Below are 18,397 nucleotides of genomic sequence, written 5' to 3'. Positions count from 1 at the left end.
TATATATATATATATATATATATATATATATATATATATTTATTGAATATATATGTATATATATATTCAATAAATACAGTCCATCTAAGCAGTTTTACACATTTCCTAACAACAAATATTCTCTCCCATTAAAATACACATATAATCCACGTAAACAAGTATACAACATGTAAACAAACATCTGGAAAGGGTGTTGCTGTCCTCTAGTGGTCAACAAGCGTCGCTACATAAAATGTGCCATCCCATCTGCCAAAGGTGGTGTTTAGGAGCTTTCGTTCAAGCTACGCAACTGTTAAAATGTTCCAAACGCAAGAAGTTCGATTTTACCACATAATAAAAACTGATACCTTCTCAACTTTTTAGTTAATTTAAATCATGAGGATTTTATGGGTAAATATAAAACTTAACAAACAACAAACAAAACAAAATCCCTCTTACTAAAAGTTTAAAAAAAAAATGAGAATATTTCTAGAATACGAGCCGACGCAAACACGTCACGCACCGCCCTCTTTTACTCTGATGACGTCACTCGCAGAATTGTCATGGCGTCTTTGAGACCGAAGCTACGGCTGCAATTTACCTAAAATCTGTCGCCAGCGCGTGTGTCGAAATGGATCAGAATGCAAACCTGCATCGAGACCCAGACGGGAAGTCTTCGTGCGCCACGATTGCGGATAAAATGGTCGACGTTCCCGATGTAGGTGGAGTGAAAGGAGGCGCCGACAAATGCAAGAGTAGTGAGGCTCCTGCTCTCTGCGTTGGTTGCGATCCCAGCAGCGCCGCTCGTGCTGGTTCTCCGAGCCTCGATGTTCCGCTCAGTACCGACAAGTCTGACGTGCCGGAGGTCATCGAAGCCCCCCCTGTGCACCAGGAGCACATGGGGGACATGGGCACGGACCCGCCGGATCCGATGAGTAACGGGATGGGGCAGGAGTCGGTGCTGTCAGCAGGAGACAGCCAGGGAGGTGCCTCAAACTTAGTAAACAACAAAACCCGCGACGAGCCGTCCTCACCTCCCGCCACACGAAGCCCAGATGCGCGTGGACAAATTGAACCGACGAAACCTGCCAAACCCACTCACCTGTGTCCGGACGGTGGAAGCGAGGCAGACGTCAAACCGGGGACGTCAGGTAATCACACCTTGTCTGAGGTGTTGCGGAGCGCGAGCGACCCGGAGCCCAGCCTCGGTGTCGAGTCCCGGAGCATCGATTCCCTGGAGTCCTTCTCCAACCTGAACTCGTGTCCCAGCTCCGAGGGTCTGGAGGACCGGGGTCTGGCCTTGGCCCTGCACAACGAGTACAGCTCGGATGGCACAAAGACTTCGTGCGCCAAGGACCGGGCCGCCGGCCAGTCCATATACCACATCAAGTGGATCAAATGGAGAGAAGAGAGCACCCCCATCATCACCCAGAACGAGAACGGGCCCTGTCCCTTACTGGCGATCATGAACGTCCTTCTGCTCGCATGGAAGGTAAATGTCCTGGGAGCGGTTTTGGAGACTTGGGTTCCCAGTTGGAGTGACTAACAGCAGGTGTGCACGCCTCTCTTTCAGGTCAAGATTCCACCCATGATGGAAATCATAACCGCTGAGCAGCTGATGGAGTATCTTGGTGAGTGTTGGCAGCTCTTAGACAAAACATGTGTAGTCTTTTAAATGCGCTCAAAAACTATGACGTCACATATATAAAGGTTTTCCAGAAATATGGATATGAAAATTCAAACCGCATTCAATGTCCACCCATCATCTTTTACCTGCTTCTTCTATTTTGAGTCATGGGGGTCCATGTCCAGAAATCACCGTGCGAGGGGCCGGGGACACCCTGGACAGGTCTCCAGTCCATCACAGGGACACAGAGACAAACGAGACAACCATTCACTTTCTCTCTCACTTAGGAATAATTTGGTTACCAATCAGTCTAACATGCATGTTTTTGTTCTGTGGGAGGAAACCGGAGCACCCGGAGAAAACCCATGCATGCACGGAGAGAACATGCAAACTCCACCCAGGAAGGCCCCTGGACCTGGATTTGAACCAGGGATCTACCAGTTGCGCCACCGTGCTGCCCTTCCCAAAGCAGCGAAATTGTGGATGTTTTTCCATATGGCCATAATTCCATATTTATAAACCAATTTTTGGCTGAGATCTGACCGTTTAATTCTGACTGAAAATATTGAACACTACCATAGATGGCATTTGAGTGTATGTCATGCCGCTGCGTCATGTAATCGCTGTTGTCCATTGTTGTCATCATTCTTTGTTGAAACCAGGTCTCTCTTGTAAATGAGTCCTCGAGGCTCAATGGGATTTACCTGTAGAAATAAAGGTTGAATGAATGAATGAAAAATAGGTAAAAGAGGCTATTAATGACACAATCGGTTTGCCATAGTCTGACACCGTCATCTGCCTGGCGCAACCGTCAAATCGGCTTCATTTCGCTGCATCGCCCCGACGAAACGAAGCCGATTTGACCATTGAAGTGCATTTATGTGAGTCACACCTTTGCTATAATGTTGAGCAAACAAATAATTATGTTTAGGTGCTTATGGTGTTAAATTTTGAAGAAATGCACAGCGAGTCCTCTCCTGCATCCGCCTACTTCCACGTATCGGCTTTTGAAATGCAGCCGATTTGACCGTCAAAGTGCATTTAAAGGGAAAAGTTAGACCGAGACTTTTAATTTCGATCAAACAAATAATAGTTTTTAAGTGTTGATCTTGTTCATTTCTTGTTAAAGTCCTCCCGTGCACGTTCCCGCGGCCACCATTTGGCAGCCAATCGATTTCTGGCACAACACCGGCACACATTTCCGGGTTGTCGGCAGTGACGCATGATAGATGCGACTTATACGGCGAAGTGACGTATTTATGGATTTTTCCACTTTATTAGACGTATTTGGACTGATGCAACTTATAGGGCGGTGCAACGGGTACGGCAGCAAATACAGTATTTATTCATCTTTTTGGTCCCGTCCTAATGACAATGAGTCATTAAGCCATAACCTTATTGAAACCGTCTCTGTTTTTACTCACTATGATTTTTCTTAGGTGCTTTCAAAATAAAGCCCACGAGTCTAGGCTTGTGATCCCAGTAAGTTTCAACATCATCCTGTTTCTTGTCCTCTCCATTGAGACAATCCCAGACTTCGAGAAAGAGGCTTGAACAGAGGAATCCCCCATCAGCCAACCTGCTGCTGCTGTAGAGGAAATGGGAGCCATCTTGTCTCCGTAGCTGCGTCCTGTTCTGCTCAACTGTGGTGCAGTTTTAGATTAAAGTGAGGACGAGTTCGCCTCACAGTTGACTGTAAGGACAGTCCACAAAATGAGTCTTGTGTGGGGCTCAGGACGTTTTGTGGTACTTCCAGCCTCAGCTTGGCCCTGGTTTTTGTCTCGACAGTGACAAACTACACGGGTGATGAGTTTCAGTGCCACATGCACTTACTGTGCAATCTGTGTCTAGGGATTCAAATATGAAGTTTGTCAACCAGTCCAAACATCTTGTGAAATTAGGGCTCCTGTTGTAATTACTGTTTCTGACTGAAGCAACACTTTGACTTTGTTTTGTGACGTGTAGGCTCAGGGTTGGATTTTCATTTCTTGCTGAAAAGCTTTCTAGGTTCATTGTTGGGGTCGTAAAGTAACGAAGGCCTCATTTCTCCTGAAAGCACTTTTCTCATCCTATCCTGATGCATGCTCAATAATCCAGGTAGAAAAATCTAAAAAAAAAACTAAAAAAGTGAGGAAAAGTGAGTTTTTGTGGACCAGATTTAACTTTTTTAGATTTTCTCATCCTAGTTGCTTGAATGCTTTTTTTTCTTCTTCTTGGAAGCTTCTACTTTTGTTAATGAAAATAAGTTGTTGATCTTTAATTCCTTAGAGAAATATGTATGGTGGTCCTACATTTGAAAAAACGAAATTACTTTTTTTTTTCATTCATTCGTTCAACCTTTATTTATACAGGTGAATCCCACTGAGCTTCAGGGACTCATTTACAAGAGAGACCAGAATTTTTAACAAAGAGTGATGACAACAGTGGACAACGACATCAATAGACAATCGTAAAAGATGCGTACAGTTTTTTTTTTAACAAGTTAAAATAAAATGGCAACCAAAAGGAAAAGGAGCGAAAAAACGGCTAGATTGTAAGGTAATGTGGAAAACCAAAAACAGGAGCATGTCTGCATTGGTTTTTGCCAGAAACTATTACATTAAGCCAAAGCAGAAGTGGCCAGAATCACATTTGAAGGAAAAAAAAACGGAATTACATTTGAAAAAACAGAATTACATTAAGCTAGAGCGGAAGTGGCCGATGCGAAAGTGGCTGAAGCGGAAGTGGCCGAAGCAGAAGTGACCGGAATCACATTTGGAAAAAAACGGAATTACGTTTGAAAAAACGGAATTACATTTGAAAAAACTGAATTACATTAAGCTAGAGAGGAAGTGGTCAATGCGGAAGTGGCCGAAGCGGAAGTGGCCGGAATCACATTTGGAAAAAAACGGAATTACGTTTGAAAAAACGGAATTACATTTGAAAAAACAATTACATTAAGCTAGAGAGGAAGTGGTCAATGCGGAAGTGGCCGGAATCACATTTGAAAAAACGGAATTACATTAAGCCAATGCGGAAGTGGTGGGGTTTTTTTTTGTGTGTATTTTTTTTAACTGTACCTCCATTGTGTGTGTACTGTACATTATTCTGTTGTTCTGTTTTATGTTGTTAATAAAGTAAAAAAATTAATAAAACACACACACACAAAAAAAAAACACCACTTCCGGTTTGGCTTAATGTAATTCCGTTTTTTTCAAATGTTGTGTTTTTGTTGTGTTTTTACAAATGTAATTATATATATATTTTTTTTTTCATTTCCACCTTAGGGCCACCGTACATGTGTGACTGTGCAACACTTTTGCCTTTTTCTAAACAAATAGTGACTCACTGCAGAACCATCTGAAGAACATTTGTTCAAAACTTTTCAAACATTAACAGCTGCAGTCAGGTTGCATTTCAATGGTTTTTATAGCCAGATTTTAAATTTACATCATCAATAAACTATTTGTGAGAAAGCCACAATATTGCTTTTGTTCTGATGTGCCATGATCAGCTGAGTTTAACTCGGAGGGGGAAATGACTCCTAATCCTGGCGCTGTAGTTTGCTGTGCAGGTAATTCAAAGCAGCAGATGTGTACCGGTAGTTCTGATCAGCCGGAAACTTTGAGAGTCAAACGTTTACGAGGCTGTGAGCGTCGATGCAATGCCTTCTGTTAGGAGCATCTGACAGATTCTGGTTCGAAGTTGAAGAAATCTGTTGTGATATTTATTGATAGTCATGTTGGTATTATTTGTCCCGTTCCACAGCGAGTCAACGTCTCTTGATCTGATCTCTGCAGGTGACTACATTTTGGAAACCAAACCAAAAGAGATCTCCGAGGCTCAGCGGTTAAACTACGAGCAGGTAAGCGTTGCCCATTTCCTACAACGTTCATTCTTAAAGAGGAGTGTTTGCGCTTTTCTGTGTCTTACTAAGCCGAAGACTGTTCGTGGTATGTGGAGCACAGGGTTGTAGAGGTGAGCTCATGTTCCTCTCTCCTGACACTATGTATGGAATTTGTGAAAGTTTAACACAAGCTCTTTGTCTCACTGACACACTCGGAGGATCTCGCAGCTGTTTTTTTACATTTTGTGTAGAAAATGAGTGATCTAATTTCATCCATCCATGATCTTTACCCGCTTCTTCCTTTTTGGATCGTGGTGGTCACTGGTGCTCATATCCAGCAGTCACTGTGCGGGAGGCGGGGGACACCCTGGACATGTCTCCAGTCCATCACAGGGGCACATGGAGACAACCATTCACTCTCTCTCACCTAGGGACAATTTAGAGTTACCAATCAGCCTAACATGCATGTTTTTAGTCTGTGGGAGGAAACCGGAGCACCCGGAGAGAACATGCAAACTCCACCCAAAAAGGTGCAACCTGCTCCCTGAGAGGCGGCAGCTCTACCAGCTGCACCACCGCCCGTGATCTCATTTAATTTAATTCTCTTTATTTAACCGGATTAAACCCTACTGAGGTCAAGATTTCAATAGGAAGGGGGGACCTCTGGTGTCCGTGCGTCTGCATGCTTCAGACTGACGCAGGTTTGCACATTTGCATCGAGGCAGCGTTTTTCACCGGGCGTTCAGTAAAATGGAAATAAGCACACAGTTGATCGCACACCACATGATGAAGCTGCATTTTAGTCTTCCTGCTCCTCTATAGGTTGCATAATAAGTGGAGTCTTGCAGGGCGCAGGCAGCATCAGGGGTCAGTAGTGTCAGATTCTGTTGTTTCGCATGGCGGCAAATGCTAAGAGACGCATGGCTGGGTTCAGCTCGGGGCTATTACCGAGGCTGGCTTACCACGAAAGGCACTTGGAGATGGAGCTCCGGCTTCTCGCTTCCTCCCATCTCCACAGCCTGCCTACAGTGCAGGGGGGGCCTTGCCGTGGCAGCACACGAGCACATCTGTGAATGATTTGAAGCCGCACTTCAGTGAGAGACGAGTAAAAATGTTGTGCAGGTTCCTCTTGGAAGCTCACTGGAACGGAGTTTCTAATTTTAAGTCGAACTGAAATACAACCTCCTAAATACACCAGTGGCGTTCTCAGCATGCAGAGATGGAGCAGTGGAGCGGCCTTGTTATTATGGGCGTCTAATCACTGGTCTGGGAGCTGTTTCACATGTGGGTGTCGTCATGTCCGTTTGCCATCTGTTATAGCACCGTGGTTGGTTGACGCAGCAGTTGGGAACTACAGTGGGATGACTTCTGGCAAGCTGGGATGTTTGTGTCAAACATTCCTCATATAGTCCATGCTCAATAATCCAGGTATCAAATCCAATGTTTTTCAGTCAGGTCATCTGGACAGTTTCGTTTTTTGTGCTGAAACGTTTCGCCTTCGATCCAGAAGGCTTCATCAGTCAAGGAAACGCACAACAAAACTGATTCTTCCTCCAACAGTTTACTCCAAAGTGGAACAAACCAGTTCTGCTTGTGATAAGATGGTCTCCTTGGATTATTGAGCAAGGACTTTGTTGTTTTCAACCAGTTTGACAAGACTGTCAACAAGGAAGAGGGCCGGCAATGGAGGAGGGGCATGCCAAAGAAACCATCTAATCACAAGCAGAACTGGTTTGTTCCACTATGGAGTAAGCTGTTGGGGGAAGAATCAGTTTTGTTGTGTGTTTCCTTGACTGATGAAGCCTTCTGGATCGAAGGCGAAACGTTTCAGCACAAAAAAAGAAACTGTCCAGATGACCTGACTGAAAAATGTTGTCGAGAAATGTGATTATTTAATGGATTCTGATCAAATACAAATTTCTGTTCTTGGGCAGGAACGAACTGCTGAACTTCATGACTCGAGTCGTTCTGTTAATAAGTTTGTTCTGAAAAACGCATGTCGCAGGAAAGCATTTGGACTTGGCTGCCTGCTCTTTAGCTTTTGTTAAAAATTCACCCAGAGGAGCTGAAGAAGTGGAGAGAGGAGTTTTGCTTTGGTCTCACTGGAATCAGCTCAGCACGGTGATTCATCCATGATGGCTGTTCAGGGGAGGAACTGGACTTTTGAGTTTAAGAAACACGGGGGTCTATTTACTGTAACAGGTGATCCAGTTCTTCGTTAGATGCTTTGACTTTGTTCTGAATAAAACGCAGCGGCTTAGTCTCAAAAAGTAAAACTCTCTTGTTTAATGTGATCTGCATCATTTTTTTTTAATAGCTGAAGGATAGCATACTTGAGCTTGGACAATAGCACAGTAAGAATGACTATTGATTGTTAGTACTGCAACAATTAAACTCAGCTAAGTTGATCAGGTCCATATGGAGAACAGATCGCTGTGTGGAGAGTCTATCAGCTGCACCGACTGGTCTTAAGGCGCACGTGTGCAAATTAATTTAATGGTTTACTGTAGCTCCACTGGGAAAAGCATTTTTGTTTAGAAAGTTTGCTGTCAGTTTATCTTGGTCATAATTAAAGGAATGAATCGGGCGATCATATAATGTAAAATTACCATTATGTTCCTTTGATCAGTAAACTTTAGTTTAGATTTTTTTTAGTCTGCTGTGTAATATATACATATATGCATATATTAATTTAGTGTGTCCAAGGAGACTTAAAGCAGTAGTTATTTAATAATTATTTACGCTATAAGACACATTGCAAGATGCTGTTATTTATTTTACAAAATTATAATTGTTTGCATTTGCTAAAAATCATTAAAAAAAAAAAATGTTATTTAGACAAGTCCAGCAGGAAAGCTATATTTCTACAGGAATGAACCTGTAAGTTTAAAATATTACGGTTTGTAGGACAGCGTATGCATAATCACAATAAAAAAATAATAAAATAAAATGAGTTTTGGAGTGGTTTTTAAAATGGCAACAATCCATTTTGGTCTTAGCCTTGCTCAAACTTGCCATTATTTTGCTAATCTGGTCAATAATAAACTTTATTTCTCCAAACGTGTTATTCAAGGAGCTGTTTACTCACTTCAAATGATCTGTACTGCTCCTTTAATTTATTTATGCCAATTATAATCAGTATCCGCACATGTATCCGATATCTAAAATCTTCATTCCCTGTTATCCTGATACTTGCTCGGTAATCCAGGTAGAAGCATCTATAAAAGTTAAATCAGATTTAACTTTTGTAGGTTCATTCCCTGTTGTGACTTTTCAACAAAATATAAATTGTTGAAGGATAACAGTGTTTTTGGTCAGACGTCAGCGTATGAGATGCAGATAAAATCCTAAACCCAAAACTCTTTGATTTGCACATGTTGTGATGATCTAATGTGGGAATCACTGCACGGATTATATCACGTGTTGCGTTTCAACTAAACTATGCTGTTGTGAGAAAATGTCCCAGTAGAAGCTCACGGTCTCTCTCTTTCAGTCCAACACTGTGTTACCACTTTCATCAACATCCATTTAATCAGATCTACTCAGGGTTCTGGTGATGGACACATTCTGGATGAAAATCAAGAGAGAGAGAAAGAACGTCTTGGAAACAGAACATTCCCAGCACATTCTCACTGAGTCTTGTGCTAATGTGACGCCAAGTGAATGCGATTCAGAGCTACTGTGTTTTCCTCCGTACACATCGCAACGCCCTATAAGTTGCATCCGTCCAAATATGTCTAATAAAGTGGAAAAATCCATAAATACGTCGCTTCGGCGTATAAGTCGCAGGGCATGCAAATTATGCAAAAATCCACGACTTATAGGGCGAAAATTACGGTAGTCGTCTGATCTCCAAACACTCTTTAGCCGTTGGAGCCCCTCGGCTCTAAAGTGACAAGATGTGATCCATTTCATTTCTACAAATCCAACCATTACTGCTGCCCTGACGTATCCTGATGCACACAATTTGATGAGTTGGCAGCTTTTGGACCTACCGGTGCACCAAACATCAAAACAGCAGAATTACACTACTCTGTATGCACGCTAATTTCTACATCTGAATTGTACTTCAGCATAAAAAATAAAGTTATTCGCTTCAAGGATGCTTTAAATCCCTAACACTTGTGAAAAACACGGATCCATTTTTAGCAAAAACACTCTTCATATGTTTAAATTATATATCGTGGGGTTTTTTTTATATCTTCCCCTAATCTAATCCCCTATCTTTGACACGACTGTCGACAAGGAAGAGGGCCGGCAGTGGAGAAGGGGGCGTGCCGGGGAGACCATCTTGGCACCGGCGGGGCTGGTTTGTTCCACTTTGGAGTGGGCTGTTGGGGGAGGAATCAGTTTTGTGTTGCGCGTTTCCTTGACTGATGAAGCCTTCTGGATCGAGGGCGAAACGTTTCAGCACAAAAAAAGAAACTGTCCAGATGACCTGACTGAAAAATGTTGGATCTTCCCCTAATGTTTGTTTCATGTTTTTGCTTAAACAGTGATTATTATATTATTATTAAGCACTGGGTTTATAAGCTCAAACATCCAGGTAGACAATAAAAATGGCTAAATCATGTCATCTGGACCTGTTTCAGAAACGGGTCCAGATGACATGATTTAGCCATTTTTGTTAATTCGGCACAGTTTTTCTGTGTCAGATCGGCATCGGATCGGTATCGACCGAAACTAAACAGCAGGTATCGGCTCGGAAGTGGAAAAAGTGAATTGGTGCATCCCTAGTCCTGATAGGACAAAATGTGAAGAGATCTTTTTTGTAATGCCACTATCCTGTCATGGCCTTTTCCCTTTTCCTTTCTAAAAGAATAAGGGGCCGCGCTCTTAGGAGCCGCAGCCACGTGCACTTCGCCCATCTTTCGGACGACTGTACGAACATAATCTCGCTGTATTTCGTTACAGTGATAATAAAGATTATTCTGAGGGGGGGTGCACATGTTCAGGTCCTAAAGCTGAGCTCACCTGATTGTAGTTTCTGCTTTTTAATCCTTTCAAAATCAGCTTCAATAGCAGAAACAATTCATTATCTAAATTTTGTTTCAGTTTTTTTGTGGTTGTTCATCCCAACTGGAAAAGCACCGTTAAGAAACAGACTGTTGAGAAGGTTGCATTAATTCTTCAAGTTTGCTTATTTTTGTTAGGCTTTAAATATTCCAAGTCACTGCTCATTTCTAGTCAAAAAGACTGTGATTGTAATTTACCTTTGATCTATTTCTGGTTTTAATGGCTAGTCCAAGTGGAGCCAAGACCAAAGCAGTTTGCTGCTCTCTTTAAATAATTTCAATCTCAAAAATCTCGTAGTGGCTCAAGTTATTTTACAAATCTTTGTACTGCCGTCAGTTTTACTGTATTTGGTTATTTCAGGACAAACGTCGTTATATTCCTGCTGGAAATGCACCAGGAAGTGCTTCAGCTAGTTGGTGCTGATTCTATTTGTGTTTGCAAATTACCGTATATTCTTATGTTGAATGAATGCGTAATGTGAAACTGGTGGTGTAAAGGTTTTCACATGAGCCACTGTAAATATTTGTTTTTCTACTGGCTCCCAGTGCTTTTTAGTTCGAGCCATGCAGAATGTTGAACTTCGCCTCTCTGCAAAAACAAAACGTCACTGTAAAGATGATCGGTGGCAACTTATGCTTGTTTTAAAGCTGTTTATGTTGCTCGGCTTTTACAGTGCTCTCACGTTTTATGCACTAATGCATCCCCATACCATAATGGATGCTGGCCTTTCAACTGATGGCACTCAACTTTATTCTTCAGAACACAGGACAGTTTCCTGCTTCAACACTGTCCGTTTCATATTAGCTTTGTGCCCAAGGATGGAGACATGGTTTCTGAGTCCATCCATCCATCCATCCATCCATCCATCCATCCATCAATCTGTCCATCCATCCATCCATCCATCCATCCATCCATCAATCTGTCCATCCATCCATCCATCCATCCTCCACCTGTTCCCAAGTCAGGTCTTGGGTGCAGCATCTTGAGCAGGGAGATCCAGACATCTCTTTCCACAGCCACCTCTTCCAGCTTTTCTGGGAGGACTCCAAGGCGTTCCCAGACCAACAGAGAGACGTAGTCTCTCCAGCGTGTCCTGGGTCTTCCCCAGGGTCTCCTCCCAGTTGGACATGCCCGAAGCACCTCCCTAGGGAGGCACCCAGGGAGCATCCTTACCAGATGCCCGAACCGCCTTGGTTTCTGGGTCTTGTTTTGTGTTTGTTTTCTTAATTAAGCCTTACGTGTAAAGTTTAGGTAATATCATCCAAGGATTAGTGCAGCATAAAACAAGCATTTGGTTTTTCAGGTAAAATATTAATACCCAAATATAATGTATCTACAAACTTCCTCTAAAAAACATGCAGAAAAATAAACGGATATTTCTGCTTTACAATGGACTCTGTTTCCAGGTGTTTGTTTTCTTGGATTATTTTCAAGAATATCCCATAATTGTGTTTTATTCTATCATAAATTAGGGTTGAATTATTAGTGGGGAAAGATGTTGCATAAACAGTTACAATCTAGTATCTGAGCTCAGTCAGCTTATGGCAGCAATCATGGATTTATTTTGCCACTAAAGTTTGGTGGCAGAGCGGGGTACTATATAAAAACATGAGTACAAATACTAAAGAACCTTTTCTTATTTTAAGCATCCGTCTAGTAAAATCTTTAAAACTGAACTTGGCACTTGCAGTGGGTAACTTGTGTAAATTATTTGTCTTTTCCAGAACATGAGTGACGCCATGGCAGTGTTGCACAAGCTGCAGACGGGCCTGGATGTGAACGTGAAGTTCACAGGCGTGCGAGTCTTTGAGTACACCCCAGAATGCATCGTGTTTGATCTGCTCGACATCCCTCTTTACCACGGCTGGCTTGTTGACCCCCAGGTGAGATGGATCTTGTTTTCTGAGATGCAGCTCGATCTATTCTTGTCCTGTTTTTGAACTCCGAGGTATCCTCTCTGTCAGACGGAGGCTGTTTTCACACTTGATGCGTTTGGATTCATTTTTATTTTTGTAGGCTGAGTCACTTCTTTCTTCACGCTGACTTGCTTTGTAACAGTTAACTGGCTGGGAACAAAGTTTGTGAGCTCAACCAGCTAGATCGATAACTTAAAAGGTTCAATCATGTCTCTCTTAAAGAAACTGGTCAAGATGACGATTTAACCTTTTTTGTTAACTGGCTGGAAACTACAGAACGCACTTGTGTCTAAGCCACACATACTAAATAAATACAAAATTTGTACATAAATAAGACGCTCCGTTTATTAAGCCGCGAGCATCCACTGTTCATCGTCTGGATCTGTGCCCAGCTCCGTCAGTGTGCAGCTTTCTTGTTGTAGTACAAAAATCAGCCACCGGGTGGCGTTTCATGGACTAGCTTGCTTTCAACACACGTTCAGACTGGATGATGGTCATACGTCTTCCTGATGCTTCGCTGTGTGACTCGTGGTTAAAACCATTCAACCTACAAAATGAACACAATGACTATCTTAGCGTAATCACTAGGGGTCTAACAATACATCAGTTTAAATCGATATATCGATTAAATGGTTAATGATTCAATTATATCGTGGCAAAACTAAAACATCGATTCATATCGTCATCTTTAAAATATGCTTTTATTTTGAAATTCCCAAGGCATGTCTGTGTCACCGTTTCCGTGCGTGGCCGCGCTCTGCGGCCGCCTCAGCAACACGGCAGACGAGGCAGAAAGCACAGATAATGAAATTCACTCTCCTGCTGGATTTAAATCAACACTTTGGAAATATTTTGGATTCCGACAGAAGGACGGCTCAACAGACAAAACTCGTGTTGTATGCATGAGGTGCCAGTGTGAGTTAAAATACTCAGGAAAAACAACAAATTTTGCCGTTCACCTGAAGAGGAAACACGGCATTGATAGCCATGTTATGTAAGTTTAATATCTATTTTTGTTTCTTTAACTGAAAGGTAATCAGGGCACTTTTAAGTTAACTGGTTTAAAAAATGCACTTAAACATGAGAAATGAGAGACTTTACTGAACAGGTCATTTATTCTTATTTTTTCATTAATTAAGAAAAAAATGTTTTATTTAAATGCCTGGTGCCTGTAATAACAGAAATAAATGGTTAAATCATATTTGAATTGTTTTCGTAAATTTATTTAAATGTAAACGAGATGGGCATTTGATATCGCAATATATTGATCGCAGATTTGTGAATCGAATCGAAATTGTATCGTGACAGACTGTGATATCGAGAAAAATCGTATCATCATAAAAACAAATCAACATAATATCGTATCGTGGTAAAGCTGGTGATTTACACCCCTAATAATCACTGGACAGAACAGTGCCAAACACCGTTTGTCAGCGTTTGAAAATGTTAGTCAGCGGCAGGAAGTTACCGAGAGACGGCAGGAAGTCTGTCAAAATAAAATATAACAATATAGCTTGTGAAAATTATGAAAAAAAAAACATAAATAAGACGCTTCTGCAAATAAACCGCGGGGTACAAAGTGTGAGGAAAAAAGTACTGGCTTATACACCGACAATTATGGTAATTACACAAACATTTTTTATTTTTATGAATTATAGGTAGCGCTTCCTCCCATATTGAAACCTTTTTTTTTTTTTTTTACGATTTCACACATTGCAGCAAAAGTTTTAATCCATTTCTCATTGTGCTCCCCCCCCCCCCCATTTCTGTCTGTGCACATTTTAAAATCTGGCACATTGCAAGTATGTGGCAGGTGAATAGATTTAAATAAATATACAGACATAAAAAAAAAATTAGCACCTATAAACCTGAACAAGGCTCCAGATGATAATAAAGCCAGGTTTAGTTGATTTATTTACTGCATGGTCACTTTTTTAAGCACTTTTTTTCAGATGTGGTCAAGCATGACATCATTTACAAGGTTTGACCAAAATAGCTGTTGCTTCTTCGCACAAGATGATTTCAGTTTAAAACTTTGGCGTGAGCGTTACGAGTTCTTTCAAGGAATGTCAGACCTTTGAATTAAGATGCTTTTTTTGTCACCAACCTGTTGAAACACCGAGGTTCGGTGGACAAAGGGATATTAGCAACAACTTTAAGAGTAACTTAGTGAAAGAAAGATGATTGCTTTTATATACCCGTGGTTAAATGTGCCAAATATAAAAATGTGCTTTACCATAGCAATCAAAGTTTAGTTGTTAAATTAAAAAACAAATCCTATTTTAAGGTTTAAGTGAATCTGCTGCTTGTTTTAGTCGGTCAACATCTTTGTGTTTGGTGCAGGTTCTCACAGTTTTTATCTGTGTGTGCAGATGCAGGACATTGTCAAGGCAGTGGGCAACTGCAGCTACAACCAGCTGGTGGAGAAGATAATATCCTGCAAACAGTCGGACAACAGCGAGCTGGCGGGCGAAGGTAAGAGATCTCTTCACTCCTCCTCTTCGGCCGCCTCCTTATCGTCGGCCTTTTGTCTTTGGTCAGCTGGAGAAGCAAAGCCAAAAAGTTGGGTTTGGAATTGGTCTTTTTAACTGGCCTGACGGTAATTACCAGTTAAATGTTTGCTGCAGATGCACTCTGCATAGAACCACAAGCTGAGTCAAACATTCATGGTGTACATAGAACTGATTGTTAGGTGACCTACCGTAATTTCCGGTCTATAAGCCACTATTTTTTTTACACGCTTTGAACACCACGGCTTGTACGGTTTATGGATTTTTATTTATTTATTTATGTTTTTGACAGGCTAACGAGCTTCATGTCACCAAAACATTTAGCCTCATCACACCCAGGCACTTGCATATCTGTCCAATACACGTCTCTCTTGGGGGTTGTCCCCCCCCCCCTCCCTGCGGAAGTTTCCCCCTCGTTGCACACGACAAAGTATTTGCAGCCACTTGAAATAAGTGCGAATCGTAAATCAAATCAAATCGCGAATTTGCCCCGAGAGGAAAGTGACGTTGAGAGCGACGGTGAAAGAGACTGAGGACGCGCGTGATGACGTTTTTCAATTCTTTCACTGAAGAAGACGACTTTAGTGGTTTTAGTGCACAGGAGGAAGATGAAGATAGAGATCAGTTTTGTTGGGGAAAACAAAGATCTCCTCCTCTCCCCTGCCCGGGTTGTTTGCTCGGAAGGAACACGCATATGTCAGAATTAACATCATCTTTATTTTTACAGACTTCAAAATGTGTGAGCAAGAGAGAATTGTATATATTTTACCTCATTCAGGGGCCCTCTGTACAATTCTGACCTGTGTCAGGTCTCTTTCCACCCTTATAGACTCCATTTCTCCCCTCGTGACACTTCCTGTTTTCAGTTTCTATCCAATCAAACACCTTATAAAGTCCCTCCTATTCCCCATTCTGTCCACTCAGTCAAGCACACATTAGCTGTCCTCTCTTTACACTGAGTGTGTGACACATGCCTATATTTCCATTAGAGAGATTTAAGCACCCAGTTGATCTTAGTTAACTTGACAAGAACCTTTGAGGTTGATGTTTTGTTTCTCATTAAAGGCCTTATAAGAAACTATTTTCCTACTGACAGCAGAACGTTTCATGGTTGATTAAAAAAGTTAGCAGTCACTAAAAAGATATTTATCGGCTTATAGCCTAGTTTACACATCTACAGATATTCTAGCCATCGTTATATGATCTATTTTCCATAATTCATCATTAAACCTTATAGTCACCAACCCATATTATGTTATTTTCCACAATTCATCATCAAAGGTTATTTTATTCCAAACAGTGACTTCCTGGTAGGCTACTATATATATATATATATATTTTTTTTTTTTTAACCATCCGTGTTACAGGCACTGTCCAGAAAAACACATTTACTGTACGTATTTGTTTGTTACCGGTACGTATTTAATTCAAAGTTTAAAAAATCTTCTCTGTGTAAATATCTCATGTTATAACATGAACGCCTGTGGCTTATAGACAAGTGCGGCCTATATGTACTTTTCTTTTTTTTATATTTAGTTAGTGGGTGTGGCTTATATTCAGGTGCGCTCAGTAGTTGGGAAATTACGGTACTTCTTTAGCTCACAGTTTTTTTAATGTCAGTGATGTCTTGATACTGAGCACTTCTCTGTTTTAGCTCTAGGACTGCAGCCCCAGGAAGTAAAAAATAAATAAATTAATTAATTAATTAATTAATTAACCAGCATCGTGCTGTTAGTATTCACCACTTTTTATTGAAATAACTTAAGGGTTTTAGGAATTTGGGGTTGAAAACTATGTTGCATCCACAATTTTGTTGAACGTATTTGGTTAAAAATGTCATTTTAAAAAACAAAACGTGCAAAAAAGATTAAAATAAGTTATCCTTACACCTATTCCAGACCTATCAGCATGTTTCTTATTATAATTGAAGGTCATGCTTCTTTATTTGCTGCTCGACTCTGTGTGTTTGTCTTCCACCTTGTTGTGGGCCAGGCATGGTGGCGGAGCAGTTTCTGAACAGCACAGCCACTCAGCTCACGTACCACGGCTTATGTGAGCTCACGTCCACCGTACAGGAAGGGGAACTCTGCGTGTTTTTCAGGAACAACCACTTCAGCACCATGATCAAATACAAGGTAATCACTATGAATGCTGACCATATGTTCTAACTTGTGGCTTCATGAGTTCACAGCGGAGTTTGGTGTGTAGAGCTGATCGGGTTACAAATAACATAAGATAGGTCAGGAGGGCTCGGTATCATCTGTCCTCCCTGCCTTTGACTTTTAAATGTTATGCTGGGTTTTATGTGATGTATGCTTACATGGCAGGGACAAATGAAAATTCACTCTGTTGTATGACACACATGACTTTTGGAGTCTAGATGGCCACATCATCCAATATCTGTCACTATGACGGATACTGAGCTAAAATTTGACGTGCTAGTAGCTGAGAGATTTATGCAACAGGTACACAGTTATAGATAATTTTAGACCAGTATCCATAAGTGGTCCTGTAACCTCAGCTGGTTTCATGTATAATTGCAGCTGGAGCAGACCTTTCCTGTTATCTGCAGGAGGGGAAGTGCGAGTCTGCCAACTTATATTTTGAAAAGCACACCATTGTTGCCAGTGCAAGCAAACCTGTGTGTGTGTTCGATAACACACATGCAACACTCATGTCATCATTTATCTGTGGGCATAAACTTACAGACACAAGCCGTTAAAACTTAAACATTTGCACATTATACATCTCTACAGTCGGTAAAATTATTCATATATATATATATATATATATATATATATATATATAGTGGCAACATTTTAAAGTCTGTATAAACAATGTGTATGCAATTGTTTCCAGGGCCAGCTGTACCTTCTAGTTACAGACCTGGGTTTCCTGACCGAGGAGAAAGTCATCTGGGAGAGTCTGCACAACGTTGACGGAGATGGAAACTTCTGTGATTCGGAGTTCCGGTTGCGACCCCCTTCCGATCCAGAGACCGTGTACTGTGGCCAGCAGGATCAGATAGACCAGGTCTGAGCTCACCGGTGCACGCAAGACTAGCAGAAGCAGTGAGAATCCATCTCAAACTTTAATACACTTTTCTCATTCCTTGTATCAAGACAGAGGGCTTAATCCAATTTGTTTCATTTTTACAACATTTGACAGGGAAGAGACTAGAAATGTAAATTACAGAGACATGCAATAAACAAAACACTTAGGTTTATTCCCAAAAAACACAAAAAAGTGAATAAAACAAAAAACCTTGGAATAACTCTTAGCTGAGAATACAGGAAAGTGTTTTTGAATAATAGATGTGTATCAACTCCCATGACAATGTTCTAATGTAACTTTCTACCAGAAGCTTGAAAATATCATTCCTTTGTTCATCATATACCACTATGTTTTAGTATAAAGTATGTAGTATACTTCATCATATACCACTATGTTTTAGTATAAAGTATATAGTATACTTCATCATATACCACTATGTTTTAGTATAAAGTATGTAGTATACTTAATC

The 18,397-nt window shown here is 41.1% G+C and overlaps 1 protein-coding gene across 1 annotated transcript in view; it reads left to right on the top strand.

The window, feature by feature from the left end:
• Positions 1-591: 591 nt before the first annotated feature.
• mindy2 (MINDY lysine 48 deubiquitinase 2) overlaps positions 592-18,397 on the top strand; it is a 20,906-nt gene continuing 3,100 nt past the window's right edge. The window contains exons 1-7 of the mRNA XM_037695918.1: positions 592-1,471; positions 1,553-1,610; positions 5,386-5,450; positions 12,173-12,331; positions 14,737-14,839; positions 16,867-17,009; positions 17,734-17,907. Of these exons, the coding sequence (XP_037551846.1) occupies positions 611-1,471; positions 1,553-1,610; positions 5,386-5,450; positions 12,173-12,331; positions 14,737-14,839; positions 16,867-17,009; positions 17,734-17,907 (1,563 nt within the window). The 5' untranslated portion in view covers positions 592-610. The remainder of the gene's footprint in view (positions 1,472-1,552; positions 1,611-5,385; positions 5,451-12,172; positions 12,332-14,736; positions 14,840-16,866; positions 17,010-17,733; positions 17,908-18,397) is intronic.

This window comes from Nematolebias whitei, chromosome 2 (genome assembly GCF_014905685.2).
Source record: "Nematolebias whitei isolate Nwh7 chromosome 2, NemWhi1, whole genome shotgun sequence".
Lineage (NCBI taxonomy): Eukaryota > Metazoa > Chordata > Actinopteri > Cyprinodontiformes > Rivulidae > Nematolebias > Nematolebias whitei.
Note: the sequence above shows the minus strand (reverse complement) of the source record. Positions and strands in the feature narration are given on the sequence as shown.